A 23,923-nucleotide genomic window follows, 5' to 3' on the forward strand; every position below is an offset into this window, starting at 1 on the left:
ATTCAGGCCCCTGGACTCTGACACCCCTGATAAAAACTCAGAGCAACTCACTGCCTTCATAAGTGATCTAATTAGCAAAATTGTAGCTACATTCCTCTTCCAATCAACTCTGACCAGCTTTCCCATCCCTGCCTGAACAAAAACATCTCTACAGCATGATGCTGCTACCATCATGTTTATTGAGAGCAAGGTGTGTTCAAAATGATATGCAAGATTCGTTTCTCTCCACACACAGTATTTTGTGTGTAGGACAAAAAGTTTAATTTTGGTCTTGTTTGACCAGAGCACTTTTTTAAGTTTGACTTATCATGACTTTCTTTCTATAATAGGTTTTTATATACTTTTACATAAAGGCAGCTAATATTCATCCAGTAAATTTCCACCACCTGAGCTGTGGACCATTGCAGCTCCCCCAGTTACCATGAGCCTCTTGGTTGTTATTGTTGTTTTACCTAAACCTGCTTTAAACATCGCCCCAACTTTATCCCTGACCAACCTTAATGTGTTTCTTGGTTTTCATGATGCTGTTTGTTAAAAAACACAAAAAATGTCCAGGAACTGGAAAAGGTATTTTGTGAAGTATGCACGGGTCAACAAAAAATTATGAATATTTATACGAGTTTGATTAGAGAAGTTTATTCTTTACAAAAGTGGTAATCACATCATCTAGTTAAATTTTGCAAAGTCTAGTCGTGATATCATGGATCACCTCAATCAGTGTTGATTTTAAAAGCATATCAAGTAACCACATTGATTATTTAAAGCTAGAAACATATTTGGAAAAAAGACAGCAGTCTTTTTGAATGAAAGGCAACAGTTTTTGTTTCATAATCACAGCGTTGTGTTCGCACATTTCCTGGAATGTTTCCTTCCTCCCTTCCCCGGTTTCACGTGGTTTCCCCGGTTCATCTTTGGAATCCAATAAGGCACGTTTCAGAACAGAGCCTGCGCCAAAAGTTCCGTGTATTTAGGAGGGGGACGCATGCGTAAGAAAGTTTGATGCAGCACACAGTAGAAAAGTTAAAGGTGTATGAAATCCTCCGTCCTCAGAGTGGCCCGTTCCGCCTCCGCGCGTACCAGCCGAGGCCTGTGCAGAACCCAACTATCGTCAGGATAGTGAACAGCAGTAGGGCCAGTGCGTCGCCCGCGTCGTAGGCCTCCGCTGCGGGGATCAGGGAGGAAAACACCAACAGCCACACGATCACCGCGCCGCTTAGAATCTTAACTCTAGGAACCATGTTGATCTCTCCTCTTTCACTGTCGCTCTTGCTGTTTTCGAGTGTAGGAAAGCAGATGCGCCTGCGTCAAAGTCAGATGACAGCAGCGTTGCGGCTGGACTTCCTGGTGCGCTCAGCCAATTGCATCGCTGCTCAGTGTTCAGAAGAACAGCCTCTGTATTCTGTGACATTACAATAAAACTGCACATCGCTTTTTCTGCTTGACTTTCTTAGATGGGATGCAATGGATTTAATGAAACTGAAACAGATCCTGAGGATTTTAGATGAGCTTCACCTTATTAGTCACAATCAGACAGATAGACTGCTTATTTCTCTGCCACAAAGCCTTATAATAAACAAATTAGACTGTTTTGTTTACCCAGGGTCATTGGCATCTTCTGTCCGAATTAACATTCTTGTTTTGGCAACAAACACGTGTTGACATGGTGGCTTTTACTGCATGTTAGAAAGTATAGAAATGGATCCACATATACAGTGTCATGCATGAAACATGCACTTCACTGTATTTTCTTTGACAGACCAACACAAAGCAATGGGTTATTGGGAAGTAACAGGCAAATAATGCATGGTTTACATATATACAAAAATAGAAAAAGGATCTGTGTTATTAGAGAACATACAGCATAATGATGCTTAAGTAACAATGAAAAAGCTGTGGTGTTTACAGTTTAAATCAAGGTTAGTCTCCAAAACTATAGTGTGAAATGTGGTGGTGGCAGCATCATGCTGTGGGGCTTTTTTTCAGGTGGGAGATTCTATTCACAGGAGGACTATTAGTCATGCATTTCATAAATCTGGTGTTCATGGAAGAATGGCATAAAGTAAAGCCTCTGTTGAAAGAAATCCATAATAAGAACTATATGCCACAAGCCATATAGGGATCACAGGAAGAAGGAAGAAGGTGACCTGGTCAGATGAGACTGAAAAAAATGTTTTTGTCCTTCATATAAAATGCTATGTGTGGGGTAAAACTAACACTGCACATCACCTTGAACACACCATTCCCATGGTAGTCGCATTATGATGTTGGGATGCTTTTTTAGCAGGCCAGTCTTGGAATAAACCGTGTTAGAAGGTGCAAAAAACAAGAGAACGGGACAGAGTATCACATTCCAGCAGGACACCAACCCAAAAAACTTACAGCTAGAGTTAAAAAAGAATGATGTAGATCAAGGACCATCCACAATGGCTCAGACAAAGCCCAGACCTACTTTAAATTGAAAATCTGTTGCAAGAATTGAAAATTGTTGTTCATGGAGACTCACCATTTAATCTGACCGATTGTTTTACAAAGTATTGACTGAGGGGAACTATATACACTACCGGTCAAACGTTTTAGATACACTTTCTCACTTAATGGTTTTCTTTATGTATATGACTATTTATGTTACAGACTCTCACCAAATGCAAAAAAATTATGAATGAACAGACATGGAATTACGCCGTAAACAAAAAGTGTGAAATACCTTCACATTTTTGATATTTCAGATTCTTCAAAACAGCCACCCTTTTGTTTTGATTACTGTTTTGCTCTCTTGACATTCCCTTCATGAGTTTCATGAGGTGGTCACCTGAGATAGTTTTCCAAAGAGTCTTGAAAGAACTTCCCAGAGGTGCATTGAGAGAAGGCCAAAGGTTATTATGTCACTCCTTCACAGCAAAGGGCAGCTACTTTAAGGAATCTAAAACATAATTAAAGTTTACAATTTTTTGTTTACTACATAATTTCATGTTTTTATTCACAGTTTTGATGCCTTCAGTGAGAAACATAGTCATAAACATAAGCAAACCATTAAAAGAGAAAGTTATTCTAAAACTTTGACTGGTAGTGTATATTCACCTTTATTTCACACAGAAAACATAAAGGTTTGTATGTATTCATACCATGCTTTTCTGATTATTTTTTGTGAAGAAAAAAAGAACAAAAAAAACCTTTAACGTTTTCCTTCTACTTCACAATCATGAGCTGCCTTATGTTGGTGTATTACATTAAATTCTAATAAAATACACAGAAGTTAAAAACTGTAATATGAAAAAAATGTAAAAGTTCAAGGAATATGGATTGTTTCTTCAAGGCCGGTAAACTGTTTTCCATATCAGGAAAAAGGTTTACCGGCATAACTGACCCAGTTTGCCATTTCAACCAACTCAAACTTTTTATCTCCAAGTCTAAAAATGTTGTGTTGCTGTGCTTCAAGTTGGGACCAAACATGCCAGTATCTTCCTTCATGATACAAATTGCATGGCTTGTAGAACCGTAGGGGCTTCATTTTTACAGCATCTGTTGGTCTCTGCGTGTTCTTTCTGTGGCGCTCTGCCTGTAATTAAATCAGCGAGCGCTAGCCAAAGTAAAATATTGACCTTGTAATGCCGTCATACCTCTGTACCTGCCTGCTCTGCAGTGAGGAGATGAATGGCCACACGCAGTCTCTGCACACTGCTTCCACCTTTGAAATAATCCTCTCCCTCGCTCGCTCCTGCTGGCTGTTTGGCAGTTTGTTTCACGTCACACACACACACACACACACACACGTAGAAGCTTTTGTGAGTTGTGTCTGATCTGTGCGCTTGCCTTCAGCGGAGCACATGGCAATTATAAGCTCCTCAAACAGCTGCTTTGGAGGAGCATATCAGATAAAAATATGTTGCATTTGATTTGTTCATTCTTAGAGGGTATAAACATGTTTCTGAAAAAACAGGCACTGCACAAACTTTGAAGAAAAACTAAATGAAACCTAACTGTTGGGCCATGCTGGTGCACATGAATAAAATGTGGTTCATCATTATATTCCTCAAAAAGCAAAGTGTTCCTTTGTGGGAAAAAAGGCTTTGGGATGTCAATAAATGCTTCGAAGCCCATTTTTATTTATCGAAAAAAGATTCCTTCCCAGATGTGCAATATTTTTCTAAACAGTTTTAACCTCAGCCTTAGTACATCATTGATGAACAGTGTTGTGCACGAGTGGAATAGCTGTCTATTTATTAAACAGCATTCTAACTGAGAGCTTGAATTCTGTCTAATGCTGCAAAGACAACTTTTAGCAACTTTAAATCGAAAAGAGTCACCAATACTTCATCTGCTTAAACAGTGATACAAGAAGGCATATCCAGACATCTCAGAGCTTCAAAATGACATGTCCGTGGGAGTTTGATTACCATAACTGACAAAAAAGAAGAAATTTAGCTAAACTGCAAACCAGTTACTTCATATATACTTCTCACTACATATCAAAACAACCTGATTTACTGAAGCTGCTTATTTCATACTGAAAATTGCTGACATAATCAATCCTATAGTTGTACCGGTATAGAGTGTTGTGTCTGTGTCATAGGAAGAGCATCAAAGTAGTGTAGGAAAGCATATTCGTTTTTACATTCATATGCATTTTTAAAATTAACACAGAGGCGGTAGTTATTGCAAAATGTTAGATAGATTTGTAAAATGGCTAATAAAGGAACATATATGAGGCCAAACCTTGTAATTGGAGTTGTAGTAGGAATGCTCTTCCTCTATAGATCTACTGTTTAAAATAAGAGCTACAGCACTACAGGTATAGAAGCCAAAAGGATGTCCTTCATGGCTTCTTTCCCCAAGACAGATACCATGCAAAGGTTTAAATTTAGACAGCCAAAGATGAAGGTCGGCTTTGAGTCTGGTAAAGCATTTCTTTGTATACATGGTTATGTTTTGGATCATTAACCAGCTGAAAGGGTTGATGATGACCCGGTTTCATTTTTCATGGCACAGGCTATGAGATTTGTTTTAACCTCTCCTGATATTTCAGAGTTTCTGAACCTTCTGAAGAGAAACAGACCCACAGCATCACATATCATCCAGTCTACTAAATAGTGAAGCTGAGGGGTGTTTCCAAATAGTCATCTTTAATGCCATGCCAGACCTACCTGGGGTGTTTGTTGCCAAAACACTCAGTCCTGGTCTTCTGACAGAACATGGGTCCAGCTTAAAAGTAATTAGGGTTTTGCAAACTTCTCATGTTTAAAGTTGTGGTATAAGGACAGAAAACAATTTTTCAGGCATGCCTCCCAAACAATCAATTGTCATATGGATAGTGTCTGATGGTTGTTGTAAAGATCTCATTGATGACCTCAAGATGCCACCCCGTTCTGTAGTTCTCTAACAGTGAGCTTTTGAGATTTTTTTTTTACCTCCAATACAATCCTTGTCATCAGATGTTTAATATTCATATACTAATGGAAAATGATTTGTATGGTTTAATTGTTGTATGATATAAATGATATAGAATCTTTCTAGATTATCTAAATAGCCTTCTTCTTCTCTGAGTGGCTTTTCAGCTCAAATCGGATGGGGACTTGCAGCAGCTTGCCAGCTTTAGTCAGCATCTTCTCAAGAAATGTTTCTTTTTTCCCTCTGGGACTCAGAATCTTTCTCTGTCCAGAGCGGTATGATGGCTAGATATTCACTTGGTGACCAGGTGAACATGGATCCTTCAGGCATCATGGGAACTGTTCCTTTAGGTGAGCCAGATGTAAGGAGATCCACAGTTTTCTTCCTGCTATCTTCTTGTTTTTGTTTAGATTTTTCCATGATTTCATACATATTTGATGCCTGACAGTGGGAAAAAAACTGTCTTTTAAAACAGTGTGTAAAAATCTGGTTTGAAAGGCAGACTTTGTTGGTTTTGGTGGTGTTCAGAAGGAAATACCATGAAGTTAATATAGCTTTTATTTTGACTCATATGTTGACCTTATTCATTTTTAAACGAGGAAATTAACCCTTCATTTTGAAATAAAATTTTAACTTCAGACAAGAATGAAGAGGGAATTAAATTTTTACCAAAATAACACACAACATATCTCCCTGAAGATTAATTATATTTATAAATTGGTTTCTCAGACAGCACTGCAGGATGACCCTGCCAAGCAAATGCTTATTGTGTTGTGAGTCAGTGCCCCTTCCACAAGACATTGTGCTGTTAGACACACGGCAAACAGATCATTTAATGCGTTCAATGCTTGTGTTGAAAATGGTAAATATTTAAAAGGAAAAGAAGGGTAAAGAAGACTGGATCAACTCAACACAATGTTTCACCAGGTGGACTAGCACTCTGTTAGGGACGTGGGATGAACTGAAACACATAATAAACCTGCTAAGAGACACATGACCCAGTGTAATTATCTATTCATACTGGAAGCTGAGAGGGAGTAGGAGGCTGGATGCTTGAGAGTCACGCTTCTGTGTGTTACCCTGACAGTTGCATGATGTTTTAAAGGGTAATGAATTCATTCTAATATTGTCTTTTTTGTTTTGGCACTCCCTCAGATGTGGTTTAGCTGAACATTTAGTCATCTTTACTATCAAGGCACATGCTGTGTCAGTATTACACAATTCAACTTGCAATTGTAACCTTCCCTTCAAATTGTCTTTCATAAGTCAGAGAGTAGGAGGTAAAATTAAAAACCATTATCCAGGAACACTTAGATGATCTTTTGGCTTGGTAAGATGTTCAACCTCTGAATGCCAGATCTGAGTTTTTAGTTTTGTCTCAAGGACCTAAATGCAGGCACACAGAAACCCATGCCTTAAAACTACTGGATAATAACATTGACAGCTGTGAGTGATTTCCCACTTCTTAAAAGTTACAGTTCTGACAAGTGCATTTACTGAAATGCAAGGAAGTCAATGGCTTTCAGGAAAGTGGGTCATCAGTCTCAAACGGTGATTACAAAAGCAGAGATCAAGGGTCCCCTGTGGTTTATAAAATACCGCTTGAAGCGAATTTTAAAACATGCGACCTGTGACATATTTGTACTATAATTGTCAAAATAGGCTGCAAATAAGAATAGTGATTAGATTAAATATATGTACTATATTTACTTGACAAAGTAATTCGTGTTGTTGTCATGCACTTTGCTTTTCACATAAAGCCAAAAGATAATTAAGTTATAAAATCAGTACTTATTAGCTATAAGCAATTGTAACAGCTAACAGGTAAGCTTATTATAAGCAAGCCATTCTCAAAAAGTGAATTATGGTCTTAAGCTGTCGTTGAAGTGTTTATTTTGTATCCGCTCAACTATAAACAATAAGCAAAAAATGAATTAAACAAGTGCAGATTAGCTTTATGCAATAGATAATAGTTAGGTTTACGCAAGTTTAATAAAAGTTGAAAATCTAAAAATGGTCTTAGGCCTGAATTTGCTTTTGAAGCAGTTTGTTGTTGTTATCATGATTCACTTAGCTACTTAGCTACTTAGCTATTACCAATATACCAGCAGGTAATTAGCTAATTAAATTAGTGCTAATTAGCTTTGAGCAATTAGATATTAGCTGAGCTTACTATTAAACAGCTTGTAGTAAAAAGTGAACACTTAACATCCAACCTGTTGTTGAAGTTGTTATGACTTAGATATTAGTGCTAAGCTATTTGGTCATACACTAATTAAACAAGTGCTTATTAGCTATAACAGATAGATTACAGTTAAAAGTGAAGTTTGCTGTTAGTTGCAGCTAAGATCAAAATTATTCATACCCCTGGCAGATTTAGATTTATTTATTTTTTTTATTCAACTTTTTTAAATATTGGAAATGACACTGGCATCTCTCAAAAAATAATAAAACAGTGTCAGTTTTGAAAGAAAATATATCTGTTAACAAATTATTAGAACATGCCATGTAGAAAATAATTTTTTTTTCCTTTTCAAAAATTAATGGAAGGATCAACAATCAAACCCAAAGTTTTATATGTTTCCACTCATATTTTGACAATTTATCTTTGATGATAACCTACAAATCTTTGAAGTCGGAAGGCTTCCTAGCCATCACCCTATTCTTTTTGCATTTTTCACAGATTCTCTATCAGATTTAGGTAGAAACTCTGAGTTGTTCCAAAACATTAATATTACTTTCAGACAGAAGAAACATGTTGATAAAATAAAAAAATACCTCTGGAAGATAGTGGTATGAATAATTTTTTGTTTAACTGTATATCAATTGTCAACACATACTGTAAATTTAGCAAAAATAAGTATTAGGAAAATCTGTTTTAAGATGTGGAACACAACTATGATTCATATGGGTCCCAACCTTTCCCCAAAATGCATCAACCCTATTGGCAATCAACATGTGGCCGTTAAGTAACTTGTGGACAAGTCTATCCACAAGGCTCATTTTCTTACCAATTTCTTACTCACATGGGCCTCAAATGTAAAAGTTAGTTAGGGGGTGACATGACACCTTACAGGTCTAATAATTATACTGTGAAAAAATAAATTTTTAAAATGGCTGGAGAATAATCACATTACTTTTACAGGAAAACATTGTTTTACCCTTTAAGCAGAATAGGTTAGCCTGGTCCTGAGGTATAAAAAAAAAAAAAAAAAAAAATCACCATTCAGAACAAGTAAAGAAAGAAGTAAAAGTTTGCCTAATGCATGATGATGAGTGTTTCTTAATGCCTATTTATAAATGCTTGTGCATTGAAGTTCTTGTCTTTGCTAAGATCGTGAGCAGATGCAGAAGTGGTTCTAAAAAGACTAAAGGACACAACAATAGTGTCTGCAGAATTTTCTAGAAAAGAAAAGCTGAATGCATTTTGTTAGTAACAGTTTCACTAATGAGTGTCTCCAAGATGATTGTGAAATTATTTGCGGAACTGATGGAAGATGTTACATGTATACATACACTTATTTACCCTCAAGGTAATCGAGCTTTCCTCAGCTGCGCATCATTGTGCAGCTGTGTCAGATATGGCCGCCGGCTAAGATCCTCATGGTTATTCATAGCATGCAAGCATCTGTGCGCGTATATATGCAGGGTAGATTGATAGCTCATCACATTTCCTGTCATGGTGTAAATGCCACCTCCGCTGTTCGCTCTGATGACAGCACGTTCGTGCGGTTGGCTTATCTTCTGCTGTGTTTATTCACATTAAAAAATAGTCAAATCTGTCATTAATTTAAAAAAAATAACATAAAAAAAATCTCCTCTATAATGGAGCTTTCAATACAAAAACAAACTGCATATTGATGTTTTGCTGAGGCTAGCTGTGTGATTTAGTATGATTAATTTGGCAGCGCCAAACCCCTCAGTATATAAAATAAATTTGTTATGCATTCACAGTTGAGAAACACATTCACTTTATGAGTAAAGTGAAGCAAAATATGTTTGTGGTGGTTGACAAATTCACTTCGGTTGTCTTTTTACAATAAGTAGCCAGAAGTAAAATTCATTTTCAGCAACCTTACATTTATAAAACAAAAATAGCAAAACATAAAATAAATTAATTCCCAATGCAGAATATTACTAAAATTCATTGTATTTAAAATGGTACTAAAAATATATTTATACTGATGAACTGTCCAGCATGTATTCCACCTCTCACCTAATGACTGGGACGCTGGAGATGGAAAACAACCCCCCCTGCGACCCTGCAAGGGCAAGCAGTTATGCATGGATGGATGGATGGATATTTTAAAAATGTATTATTTTTGCATCAGAGAGGCTCATAAGGACTGACATTAGATTGGAAAGAGGGAGAGATTGGCTAGTTTTCTTAGAGGCCCAGTAGCAGTTGCATGAATGGTGCCCTGAATGAAGCCCTTCTTCTGTGGTCCTTCACACCCTCACCTATCCCCTTTGGAGAGGCTTCCATGCTACAAACATCACAAAATAATTTAACCTCTCTCCACATAGGTACTGTATGACTGGCAGCAAATGCATAATTATCTTATTTTTATCAGTAAGCTCAGGGTGCCATCTTAATAAATTGGTGCACCAACTCCCCATTAACTGTACATGCATGAAAGCAAAACAATCTTTGTGTCCCGTCTCTAATGCTGCACTGGGCAACTGCCCATATGGTCCATATAAAAAATGTCTTTTTGACAGACCAATACAGCAGGTGTACATATCCAATTTAATATACATTAAACACAAAGTACATAGAAAACAGTTGAGGACCTAATTTTGTGGTTTGTACAGCACTAAATCAGTTGCTGTATTCTAAAGGTTTGCTCATTTATTTGCTTCAATGCTGTTTGCTCTTTATGTTGTAAGTAATAGTTTTCCTTTTACCATATTTACTGTTTAGCCTTTGGAAAATAGGGATTTTTCTTTTTTTTATAAAGAATCAAACTTATAACTGGTTCAACCAGATGCATTATTAATCCACTTGCTTAGCAGTTACTCCTGGCAGGTAAACTAGAGTCAGTGGCAGTTTGCAGGTGCCAAAAAAACACTTATCTCTTCATCTTAGTCCACCTTGGCCCTCTTCATAATCTGCTTCCATGTGTTTTTTGTTGCCAAATTTGTTGTTTTGCTTTAGCCATACATGCAAACAGTATTGAAGAACAATGTGAATGAAAACTCACAGAAAAATACAAATATTTGGAAGGCATTAATCGTATGTAGCAATACTCCTTTCTGTAAACTACCATCCTCTCTGATGTCTTAGAGTACTGAGCATGTAATGGAGCAGTCGGTTTGTTGTAAGTTTATATACTATCCAGCTAAATAATGATTTTCAAAATGACATGGCAAGAGAGATTGAGGGTTGCCAGAGACCTTGTTGGTTACAAATAATTTCTTTAAGAAAATATGCCATATTAATTCTAAAACATTGCAGTGGAGGGGTGATGGTTTGGGCTTCTTTTGTAGCTACCTGACCTCAGTACCTTAGAGCCACTAAGTCAATCTGGAACTCCTAATGACTGAAAGAGTATGGCTTGTTTAGAATGGTTACCAAATGAAAGTGTCTTATCTCTAAAAGGAATATGGCAGTTTCTACAGTTCAAAGCAAACCACTAGCATTGTAGACAATTTAAATGTAATTGGTAAATATGTGAACTATGCAAGTGTAAACAGTGTATGCAGTGTTTTGAATAATTAAATTACCATACCCTGGACTTGTGTTTAGTCCAGCATAGCATCTTCTCTCCACTGTAGCTGAACAACTTTTTTAGATTTGAAATACTGTTACAGCATTTAAAACATTTCTACAAAAAATATTTCTGCCAATAATCATATTGGTTAATTTTCTAAAACTGTTCTATTACAATTTGTTCATATGAAATGTGAACTCTCTGAATAGATGTGTTAAAGTGCAGGGTGGGAAAAATAACTGTGATAATAAGTAGTGAATAAAAAGTAGGTTAGCAATGAACACCTCTTGTCAAGGTTTACTTGATATTGGACCTCAGAATGTAGACGAGCAGGCAGCGTGATGGTAAGTGAAAAAAAAGGTTTAATAACAAAAACTCACACTCAGCAGGAGGTAGGAACAAAACAAACAGGCAGGCAAGACAGGCATGGCATGATCAAAACAAATACAAGACTTGGTTTGAAAACAAGACATGAGCATGAGAACAAGACATGAGCAAGACATGAGCCTGAGAGTGAAAGATGTATCCGCAAAGACTAACAAAACAGGTGTGAATATATGGCGTGAAAACCAGGTGGAGTAAGGAGACAGATTAACTTGAAGCAGGTGAACTGAATAAACTTAATTAACAGAACAAAACGTGACTGGAGCAAAACAGAGACTCTTGAACACAAACTAGAAAAACATGAAGCAAAAGCATAACCAGATCCGAAAACCAAACTTGACAAAACATGAACAAGACGACAAAACAAAAGCATGACCAGGAAAATAAACAGAAACATGATTCAAAACTTGAACAGTGAAAAACCCAGAAAAACCCCGAAAACAAAAACCAAACAACCCTACATCATGACACCTCTTGATTCAATTTAACACTAAGTCAAAGTATGACATCTGGTCAGGCACCATGAGCAAGTACCTTGCAAGAGTATTTACACCCTTTTCATATATTGACACATTACAAAAACGAATGTCAATGTATTTTATTGAGATTGTATATGATAGAAGTAGCTCCAGAATTGTACCGGGCCGTTTTAACAGATGGATATGTTTTGATCTTGACCATTTTCTTGTCGCTCTGAGTGGTGAACCTCTGCTCTAGTCTCAAGTCTTTTCCAGCTTCTAACAGAATTTTTTTATTTTTTATTATTGCCATATATTCACCTCCATGCATCTGTTCATCAGCTCTGATCAGCCTCCCTGTCCTTCCTTTAGAAAAACATCCCCAGAGCATGATGCTGCCACCACCATATTTCACTCTGGGGATGTAGTGTTTAGGCAGCTATGTGCCAACTTAGATTTTCACCAAACATAGCAATGCATATTGACAGAAAAATTTCAACCTTCTTCCATACCTTTGCTGTATCCCCTACAAGGTGTGTGGCAAACTTGAAACTTATGACTTTCTTCCAACAACAGTTTTCTTATTGGCACATAATTCGGAAATGACAGATTTGCAAGTGCATGAATAATTATCCTGTTAGCAGACTGTTACACCTCCAGAATTATGGGCATATTTAACCTTTCACAGACCAGCTGTATTTATACTAATGTTAAATCAAATATAGGTGGACTATATTTATTAATTAGGTTGACTTTTAAAGGCTTTTGGATTTTATTCAGGGGTATCAGAAAAGGGGGATCTATAAAAAATTTTTCCCCCTATGTCCTAGTTATGTCCTACAAGTAATAATTTGTTGCAGAAAATCAAAATAAAATACATCAAAGTTTGTGGTTTTAGCACAAAATGTGACAAAATGTAAAGGTAAAAGGCACTGTACATGAAAATATAAGATGAGTGAAGCATGAGATCAACACCATGATTGAGCACTTTTTTTACTTAAGGGTTGCAGGTTTCCTATATGTGACAAAATCTAAAGAAATGAATCCTGCCAACCTCCCAGCATTGATTTGTTACTCTCCATGATGTGAGTAGTTTTCCAGTGAGTGGTGTGGAATAATTTACACGAACAGAGGTCTGCAAGCTGTCTACTGAATCAGCCATATATGCATATCATGTATCCACCTGAAAACATAAGCTGCAAACTGAAGTTCATGACTGATCAACAATCAGGACAAAAACAAATACTTATATTGATGACGCATGTGTTTACTACCATTTGGGTCTTGTCTGGTAAGAATCACCTCATGCATTGCACAGACATGACAGATTTGCACACCCATTCTGAACATTTTCCCTTATACTCCCTTTTAGTTGTAGCATCTGTCCTGCATCACGCATTAAACCTCAGCTCTCTCTTGCATCACATCAAATTGCAGCCATGAACAACCTATTATGTGACCTATTTATCTGGGCCAATTCTGCTGGCTCACTCAGCTCAATTACTTTGCTTCTGGAATCTAGTTTGTTCTCCTTCACATTTCTTTATGATTAAATCAATACTTTCCGAGAGGCGGAGAGCTGTTCCCTTTTGCAAGCAAGCACAGCAGCACATTGTGTTACATAGTGTAAAGAATGCATTTTTTAATGATTTCCCATTATTCTTTATGGTTTTAATACTTTTCTTTACATCCTGTCCTGTTTTGTGGAAATCATTAATATACTGCAATGTGAAACGGAACATTTTTACACTTTTTTCAATGCAGAACGAGGAACACTTCAAGATGTCGGTCCCATTTACTTATGAAGTTGTACCAGTGCATTTTCCGCAATTGAGCCGTCAGCGGCTGTCAGTCAGGTGAAATTAACGAGTGTGCTGATTGTGCTGCTGGTAATTACAGAGTGCAGCTGGAACAGTGCTGTGTCAAACCTAGGAGGCATTTTAAGCTTACGTCTGCCCTTTCTCCCAAACAGCCAGGTCAAGCAGTGCTTTTGCAGAGAATCAGGAAAAAGGGAGCACTGACCAACCAGCAGAAGAGTTTAGACAGGTTAGAGACATACACCAAATGGGATCACCAATGGCAGATTTATCCAATATCTTCCAGAAAGACGCTAAAAATTGTCTGCATTTAATAGGTTTGATGTAATACTTGTAATGATGCAGAGGAAATAAGAGTTGCCAAATGCTTACTGAAGTTGGTGTTTTGGCAGTGGTGCATTTGTTGTGTTATATGGTTTCAATATTTTTAGATTTGTTTTCATGGAATACTGAAGAGGTAATAAACTTTTTTCCATGACTTCCATCTGCAAATGGATCAAAATGCAGGTAAAAAAAAAATCTATGTTCCTGTGCTGTTTGTTGCCTTCTTTTTCCCAACACACTTTTTGAGAAGTGACATAGTGGATAGATTTCTACTGCTGGAAAAAATAAAATATAATGTTTTCCAAAAGCACACTGTGAAGAGAATGCTAAATTGGCTTTTTGTTTGTTTGGGTTGGCGACATCACAGCAGGCACAAGAATCAACATGATCAGCTGCCATTAGCTGGTAATATGGCAGGTGAGAGCCTTGATGTATGTACATAAATTCATTAAGACAGATAAAAGTTATGATTATGACCGCTTTTTCCTTATGTGTTTCTACAAGGTTTTCAAACAAACAATCTTCTATTTTTGCAGGATAGATCCATGTTTTTTTATATACTTTGGAGTCGCATGTTTTTTTTATTTTTCTTTCCTTGTTGACATTACTTAAGAAACAGGGGATGCTAGAGAACAAGCAAAGGTGAACTGTTTGCACAGTCAGTCCGAAAGGAACTGTTTAGCAAATGACATTGCGACTTGGCCTCCAATGTGTCTTTTTAATAACACAACAGGCCAACAAGGGACCATATAAATGTCCTCGGCCAACTCCAGTTGTTATAGAGCTAGTTTACCCTGTCCAAGAACACACATTCTAAAAACCCACAGCCTAAATCTTCGTTAGGCTTCCAACAGCCAGAAGGGCTTCTACTGTAGCTGCTTTTATTTGAAATTCACTGCATTTTTCTCCGTATGCATATTGTGCCACATTTTACTCTGATACGCATGAATCCAGTACAACTGTCTTCAGAAGTCCCCTAATTAGTAAAAAGAGTTAATCTGTTTGTAATTTCATCTCAGTATAAATCCAGCTGTTCTGTGTAACCCCAGAGATTTGCTAAAACACATTAGTAAGCAAACAGTACCATGAAGACCAACAAACACACCAGACAGGTTAGGAATAATGTTGTGAAGAATATTAAACAGGTTTAGGTTATAAAACAATATCCCAGAATTGGGGTTAGGATTATAGAAGGTGATCTTGTCAAAAACCAAAACTGAACTTTGACAACTTGAGAAAGGTTAAGATCAAGTCATGTTTATGTGTTAGCATTTCTAAATGCAAACAGTCACCAAAGCAAAGATAAAATAAGTTATTTGACCAATAGGCAATGTTCATCCCATGGTATAGTTATTAATAAATGAAAAACTGACTGCAAAAATCACATAGCAAGAGCTCTGAAAGCCTACATTTGTGCCTTTCATGAAAAAAGGGCTCAATGGCCTAAAGCCACAGCTTCACTGCAGCTTAAACCTTGTGTTATATAATTCTTTCTGGTTCATATCTAACAGACCAAGCTGAGCCAGCTGTCTGTTTATGCAGTTCATGTTGCATTCATGGGTGCTAGTACAATTGTTTTTATATGTGCATGTGCCCCTGAGACCATCAAGGTTACATAAGTTTTTTTAAATTGTGCCAAGAAGACGATTGGGGAAGCAGCATCTGGGATTTACTAATGTAATCCCTACAGTGTTACCCTTACAACCAGAGACATGGATATAGAGTCTACTTTACGAACTACATAAAAATGAACCAATGTCATCTTTTCCTCTGACTCTGTCAGTAATGAATTTTTTCCCAGCTACTGCTGTTCCTTCATTTATAGAGTGCCATTCTAATTTTTGCCTGGAAGAAAAATCACCACTGCAAGGACATAATGGCTCTTATCTTTCTTTGTCTGGCTTGGTTGTAAGAACTTTTTTCTCCGATCTATAAAACCATAATTTCACACACACAGCTTACATCAAATTTTGCTGTGTTGTGATTGATTGCAAATGTAATTGGCCAACCTCTGAAATCCTTCAGGTCAGTTTCCATGCACTTCATACACTTATGGCAAACAATGCAAATCAATTGGGCATGGAACAATGAAAGCAAACAAAATGTCTGTAGCAAAGCTTCAATTTTTCTGATACTAGAGTGACAATATACAGGATACATTGTGCCCTGCTCAAGTTTTTTGGCAGCCCTGATAAAAAAGAGATTTTAAGTTTGAAATTAAATGTGGTGAAGGACTCTTTTGCGTTGTTTTCCTCCACATGTCGCATACGGTTTAATTGTCAAAAGCCTGAGGAAAATTGTAATATGTTTATTGTTATTATTATTATTATTATTATTATTATTATATATAGATAAGCGCTTTAGCTGGGATAACAACCCAATGTTCTTAACCCATTGGGATGACTTCATAGTGGTTACACTCTGAAACTTAATTTAATTTACCTGGATCTCAGAGGAAATATACACTGCTCAAAAAAAATAAAGGGAACACTTAAACAACACAATATAACTCCAAGTAAATCAAACGTCTGTGAAATCAAACTGTCCACTTAGGAAGTAATACTGATTGACAATCAATTTCCCATGCTGTTGTGCAAATGGAATAGACAACAGGGGGAAATCTTTGGCGATTAGCAAGACACTCAATAAAGGAGTGGTTCTGAAGTGGGGACCACAGACCACTTCTCAGTACCTATGCTTTCTGGCTGATGTTTTGGTCACTTTTGAATGTTGGTAATGCTTTCACACTCGTGGTAGCATGAGACGGACTCTACAATCCACACAAGTGGTTCAGGTAGTGCAGCTCATCCAGGATGGCACATCAATGCAAGTTGTGGCAAGAAGGTTTGCTGTGTCTGTCAGCGTAGTGTCCAGAGCCTGTAGGCGCTACCAGGAGGCAGGCCAGTACACCAGGAGACGTGGAGGAGGCCGTATAGGAGGGCAACAACCCAGCAGCAGGACCGCTACCTCAGCCTTTGTGCAAGGAGGAACAGGAGGAGCACTGCCAGAGCCCTGCAAAATGACCTCCAGCAGGCCACAAATGTGCATGTGTCTGCACAAACGGTTAGAAACCGACTCCATGAGGATGGTATGAGGGCCCGACGTCCACAAATGGGGGTTGTGCTCACAGCCCAACACCGTGCAGGACGCTTGGCATTTGCCAGAGAACACCAATATTGGCAAATTCGCCACTGGCGCCCTGTACTCTTCACAGATGAAAGCAGGTTCACACTGAGCACATGTGACAGACGTGACAGAGTCTGGAAACACTGTGGAGAGCAATCGGCTGCCTGCAACATCCTTCAGCATGACCGGTTTGGCCGTGGGTCAGTAATGGTGTAGGGTGGCATTCCTTTGGAGGGCTGCAAGGCCCCCCCATGCTCGCCAGAGGTAGCTTGACTGCCATTAGGTACCGAGATGAGATCCTCAGACCCCTTGTGAGACCATATGCTGGTGCGGTTGGCCCTGGGTTCCTCCTAATGCAGGACAATGCTAGACCTTATGTGGCTGGAGTGTGTCAGCAGTTCCTGCAAGATGAAGACATTGAAGCTATGGACTGGGCCACCCGTTCCCCAGACATGAATCTGATTGAGCACATCTGGGACATCATGTCTCGCTCCATCCACCAACGCCACGTTGCACCACAGACTGTCCAGGAGTTGGCGGATGCTTTAGTCCAGGTCTGAGTGGAGATCCCTCAGGAGACTATCCGCCGTCTCATCAGGAGCATGCCCAGGTGTTGTAGGGAGGTCATACAGGCACGTGGAGGCCACACACATTACTGAGCCTCATTTTGACTTGTTTTGAGGACATTACATCAAAGTTGGATCAGCCTGTAGCGTGTTTTTCCACTTTAATTTTGTGTGTGACTCCAAATCCAGGCCTCCATTGGTTAATAAATTTGATTTCCATTGATGATGTTTCTGTGATTTTGTTGTCAGCACATTCAACTTTGTACAGAACAAAGTATTCAATGAGAATATTTCATTCATTCAGATCTAGGATGTGTTATTTGAGCGTTACCTTTATTTTTTTTAGCAGTGTATAATGTCCTGGTGTGTCTGAAAATAAACAAGGAATTTGATGTATCACTTCCATTAACTGTAGGACGACCATTCGGCAAGTGAACAAACAAATTGTCCAATTTACCCAATGCTTCTGAATTTTTAAGGGGCCATTTGTAATAGCGCTGTCCAAGGCACCTGCATCATTATCATTTGCCACAATAGCTGACAGTGTGGCGTCCATGGTACTGAAACTCCCGGCCACCCCAATAACCCTGTTTACCGTATACAGGGATGCTGCCTCACAGTCCGACTGCTGTAAAACAACTTCTCAAGCATAGTACGGTTTTAACAAGTTCACATGACTTAAATGGCCATTGAATTTAGCTTGAAAGGGAGAGGACATGATCGGACCAAGGACCAACACGAGCGCACCTCAGAGCACTTCAGAGTGCCGGTCAATGAGTGCTTTTGTTTTTTCCGCTGTCATTCTCTCTTTAACCAACTCCCTCGCCGCATACTAACGCCTTCTGAACGCATTCATATGGTCCACCAAATTTTATTGGTGCATCAGACTCTTTCAAACTGTCTTTCACCACAGCCAAAGAACCTTTCACTGTGTGTGCAAAAAACAATTCATTTGGGCTAAATCCTGTGCTTTCCTAGGTGACCTCCTGGGCCGCCAACATCGGCCAAGGCAAGCCTTCCTCCCAGTCGCCCCCCCAACTCCATACAGTTACAGAGGAGAGACCTCAGTGGCTGATGACGGAGATGCCTTCAATTGGCAAAACAGGACGCATAGTCAACAATGCATAACCATTAAACAGCCTACCCTTAAGAGACACTTTATGTAATGAACCATAGAGCACATTCAACCCCATTCCCCAGACCGGAACACAGATGCTCGTCTTGGACTCACTGGACCACAGTAACACATCGGGTCGAATAAAGGAGTCAAACGCCCCTGTGTCTCTAACATCAAACTGTCACACCCCATGTGGCCGACCCACACATTCAACTTGTCCATCCCTAGGCTTAGTAGGACCCACATTATGTGAATATTCCCTATGAGTCAGCACATACTCATCCACCAATACTGCGGCATCTGACACATTCACCGCCCTCTGCTTATTAATGTAGGTTGCAATCCTCTCCGGTAAACAGTTCTTGAACTCCAACAAAATCAGACTCATAGCTGATCAAAGTTCGTAACATTTTGTGTAACCCACCACCGGTCAAATAATGCAGTTTTATCACACCCAAATTCAGCACAATTTTGATTATCAGATTTTATCTAGAATTTTTGTCTATACGCCTCTGGCACAAGATTGTAATCTCTTTACCTGGAACGGTCCCTTATTCATAGAAACAAAAGTGGGAATAGAAAGTTAGTCTGGAGCACTTTGATTATAAGTAATTACGACTCCCACTATACCATTATATCAAGAATGTTATTAAGAATTGAGTTTAATCTTTATTAGAACTACTGAGTTTTACATTCTTGCTTTGAGGAAACCCTACTGCATAACAGTGTTGCAGGGTTACAGTACTCCATCTTTCTGCCAAGATAATGACTAATGGTTTAGGGTTTCACATTTATTTTTATTTCCACTTATGCATGGAAGGGTAGAAGGACAGATAAAAACATGGAGTGAAAGGGCTGCTATTCCACTCTTGCAAACAGGCCATTCAGGGAATATTCCCTCTGGACCAGAGCTTTTTTTCCAAGGTTGTGTCCTACTCAGCAAGCCACCTCTATAAAAGTATGTGCATTTTGTGTGTGGTTGCCTGAGTGCATGTCGTCCTCAGGGCCTCAGTAACGTTCAGTGGGGCTGATATCTGTCCTCATGCAAAAATTAACGTGTGAATCGTGGGTTATTTCATACGTGTGTGAGTGCGTGCTGAGCCGGCTGAGCGCCAGAGGTTCCCACAAGTCTCCTGTGTCAGATCGAGGGTAAACAGCTGTTGGCCACAAATGTTCTTGGTGTCCATTTTTTTCTGACACACTACCATGGCCAAGAAAACAAAGAAAAAGAAAAAAACAAGTTTATGACATTATTATTGTTCAGTGTAAAATGGACAACTCAAGTTAGGAAAATACCATACTGTGTGCTGCAAAGACATTAAAGAAAATGCAAAAACACATCATCAAATGACTGCTGGCATTCTGGCAATAAAATGGCTAACCCTATGTTTGGCTTACATGATTTTCAAAAGCTTAATAAGTATAGGCCTTATTAAACAGCCGTACTGAACAGTTTTCAATAAGGCATATACAGAATACAGTGTCCTTCAAAGATATAGGAGGGACTAATAAAGATCTGTAAAAAAAACAAAAAAAACTGCAAATCTATTATTGCAGTTGTATAATTTTATGCAAAAAATGCCACCGTTTCCTTACAGTGAGCTTTGGAGCTATTTCTCCTCCCTTAAACCTCAAACAAACCCAATAGCATATGAAGGATCCCTGTGTTAGGTAAATAATGCTCCAGCATTGCCTTTTTATGCCCTTGATACTATAACCTGTGGAATTTGAACTCCTGCTAAGCAGGACTGTCAGATTTTTTGTGATATTGTGAACACATCTATGGCATTAGTGTTACAACACTGGGATCCTCATGTACCACATACATGCCCAACTGAATTGATGCACGTGTTGCGTAGATGTTGCAATCAAGACCTGATCCCAAACGACACTATGCAGACGCTCTATCTGTAAGGAAGAAGATTCCCTCTGTTGAGGTAAAATAATGCTATCACTGATATTCTTGCGGCCTCAACTTCTCCCAGTCCGGATGTCGTGAGAAAGAACAGATGAAGAGCAGGAAATTAAGATTAAAGCAAGTTTAATTTGGAAGATAGTAAGTCCAATGATTTCTAATGCAAAATGAATATACAAAATAACACAATGAAAGACAATTACATGAAGAAGAGAGAATTTACATAAGGGCCCTTACAGAGAGAGATAGATTTTCAGCAAAGCATGGTTGTCTTTACCCAGATGTCTTTTTCATTTCAAGTTCCAGGTACATCTTTATACTGTGGACTTCAAAGCTTACTGACTGTACTCGTACTCGTCGTCTTCCGCTTATCCGGGACCGGGTCGCGGGGGCAGCAGACTCAGCAGAGATGCCCAGACGTCCCTCTCTCCAGACACCTCCTCCAGTTCCTCCAGGGGGAGCCCAAGGCGTTCCCAGGCCCGCCGAGAGACATAGTCCCTCCAGCGTGTCCTGGGCCGTCCCCTGGGCCTCCTCCCGGTGGGACGTGCCTGGAACACCTCCCGAGGAAGGCGTCCAGGAGACATCCGGTATAGATGCCCGAGCCACCTCAACTGGCTCCTCTCGATGTGGAGGAGCAGCGGCTCTACTCCGAGCCCCTCCCGGATGGTTGAGCTCCTCACCCTATCTCTAAGGGAGTGCCCGGCCACCCTACGGAGGAAGCTCATTTCAGCCGCTTGTATCCGGGCCACCCTTTTCCGGTCGAGAACCATGGCCTCGGACTTGGAGGAGCTGATCCTCATCCCAGCCGCTTCACACTCGGCTGCGAACCGCCACAGCGCATGCTGTAGGTCTTGGCTAGAGGGGGCCAGCAGGACCACGTCATCTGCAAAAAGAAGAGCCGAAATCCACTGGTCCCCAAACCAGACCCCCTCCGGCCCTTGGCTGCGTCTAGAAATCCTGTCCATAAAAGTCATGAACAGAACCGGTGACAAAGGGCAGCCCTGCCGGAGTCCAACATGCACTGGGAACAGGTCCGACTTAGTGCTGGCAATGCGGACCAAACTCCTGCTCCGCTCATACAGGGACAGGATGGCCCCTAATAAAGGGCCCCCGATTCCATACTCCTGGAGCACCCCCCTCAGGGCATCACGAGGGACACAGTCGAATGCCTTCTCCAGGTCCACAAAACACATGTGAACCGGTTGGGCAAACTCCCATGAACCCTCGAGCACCCTGTAGAGGGTATAGAGCTGGTCCAGTGTTCCACGGCCGGGACAAAAACCACACTGCTCCTCCTGAAGCTGAGGTTCGACTATTGATCGGACTCTCCTCTCCAATACCCTGGCGTAGGCCTTACCAGGGAGGCTGAGGAGTGTAATCCCCCTGTAGTTAGAACACACCCTCCGGTCCCCCTTCTTATAAAGGGGGACCACCACCCCAGTCTGCCAGTCCAGAGGCACTGTCCCCGACCGCCACGCAATGTTGAAGAGGCGTGTCAACCATGACAGCCCTACAACATCCAGAGACTTGAGGTACTCAGGGCGGATCTCATCCACCCCTGAAGCCTTGCCACCGTGGAGCTTTTTAACTTCAGCCTGGGTGATGAAAGAGTCCAACCCCGAGTCCCCAGCCTCTGTTTCCACCAGGGAATGTGTGATGGCAGGATTGAGGAGATCCTCAAAGTACTCCTTCCACCGCCCGATAATGTCCTCAGTCGAGGTCAGCAGTCTCCTGCCCCCACTATAAACAGTGTTGGCGAAGCACTGCTTCCCCCTCCTGAGGCGCCAGACGGTTTGCCAGAATCGCTTCGAGGCCAACCGGTAGTCCTTCTCCATGGCCTCACCGAACTCTGCCCAGGCCCGAGTTTTTGCCTCTGCCACAGCCCGGGCCGCAGCACGTTTGGCCTTACGGTACCCGTCAGCCGCCTCAGGAGTCCCACAAGCCAACCACAGCCGATAGGACTCCTTCTTCAGCTTAACAGCATCCCTTACTGCCAGTGTCCACCACCGGGTTCCGGGATTGCCGCCACGACGGGCACCGCAGACCTTACGGCTGCAGCTATGGGCAGCAGCATCGACAATAGATGCGGAGAACATGGTCCACTCGGACTCTATGTCTCCAACATCCCCCGGGATCTGGTCGAAGCTCTCCCGGAGGTGGGAGTTGAATATATCCCTGGCCGAGGGCTCCGCAAGGCGTTCCCAGCAGACCCTCACTATGCGCTTGGGCCTGCCAAGTCTGTCTGGCTTTCTCCTCCTCCAGCAGATCCAACTCACCACCAGGTGATGATCAGTGGACAGCTCAGCCCCTCTCTTCACCCGAGTGTCCAAAACATGCGGCCGAAGGTCTGATGATACGACAACAAAGTCGATCATCGACCGCCTGCCTAGGGTGTCCTGGTGCCAAGTGCACTGATGGACACCTTTATGTTTGAACATGGTGTTCGTTATGGACAATCCGTGACTAGCACAGAAGTCCAATAACAAAACACCACTCGGATTCAGATCGGGGAGGCCATTCCTCCCGATCACGCCTCTCCAGGTGTCACTGTCGTTCCCCACGTGGGCGTTGAAGTCCCCCAGCAGAATAATGGAGTCCCCAGGAGGGGCACTATCCAGCACCCCCGACAGGGACGCCAAGAAGGCCGGGTACTCTGCACTACCACTCGGCCCGTAGGCTGAAATGATAGTCAGAGACCTCTCCCCAACCCGAAGGCGCAGGGATATGACCCACTCATCCACTGGGGTAAACCCCAACACGAGACGGCTGAGCTGGGGGGCAACAAGCAAACCCACACCAGCCCGCCGCCTCTCCCCGTGGGCCACTCCAGAGTAGAAGAGAGTCCAACCCCTCTCAAGGACATGGGTTCCAGAGCCCACGCTGTGCATGGAGGCGAGCCCGACTATTTCTAGTCGATATCTCTCGACCTCCCGCACAAGCTCAGGCTCCTTCCTCCCCAGCGAGGTGACATTCCACGTCCCCAGAGCCAGCCTAAGCATCCGGGGATTGGGCCGCTGAGGTCTCCACCTTCGTCTGCCACCCAATCCTCTTTGCACCGGTCCCTCACGGTTCCCCCTGCAGGTGGTGGGCCCACTGGGGGATGGCCTCACATCTCTC

The 23,923-nt window shown here is 40.9% G+C and overlaps 1 protein-coding gene across 1 annotated transcript; it reads right to left on the reverse strand.

Moving 5' to 3' along the window:
* Positions 1 to 620: 620 nt before the first annotated feature.
* LOC124883177 (small integral membrane protein 30-like) lies at positions 621 to 1,320 on the reverse strand. The gene has a single exon (XM_047390162.1). It carries the CDS (start codon positions 1,236 to 1,238, stop codon positions 1,047 to 1,049), a length of 192 nt encoding a protein of 63 aa, XP_047246118.1. The 5' UTR covers positions 1,239 to 1,320; the 3' UTR covers positions 621 to 1,046.
* Positions 1,321 to 23,923: the final 22,603 nt, after the last annotated feature.

The sequence above is a fragment of the Girardinichthys multiradiatus genome, chromosome 17 (genome assembly GCF_021462225.1).
Source record: "Girardinichthys multiradiatus isolate DD_20200921_A chromosome 17, DD_fGirMul_XY1, whole genome shotgun sequence".
NCBI classification, from domain to species: domain Eukaryota; kingdom Metazoa; phylum Chordata; class Actinopteri; order Cyprinodontiformes; family Goodeidae; genus Girardinichthys; species Girardinichthys multiradiatus.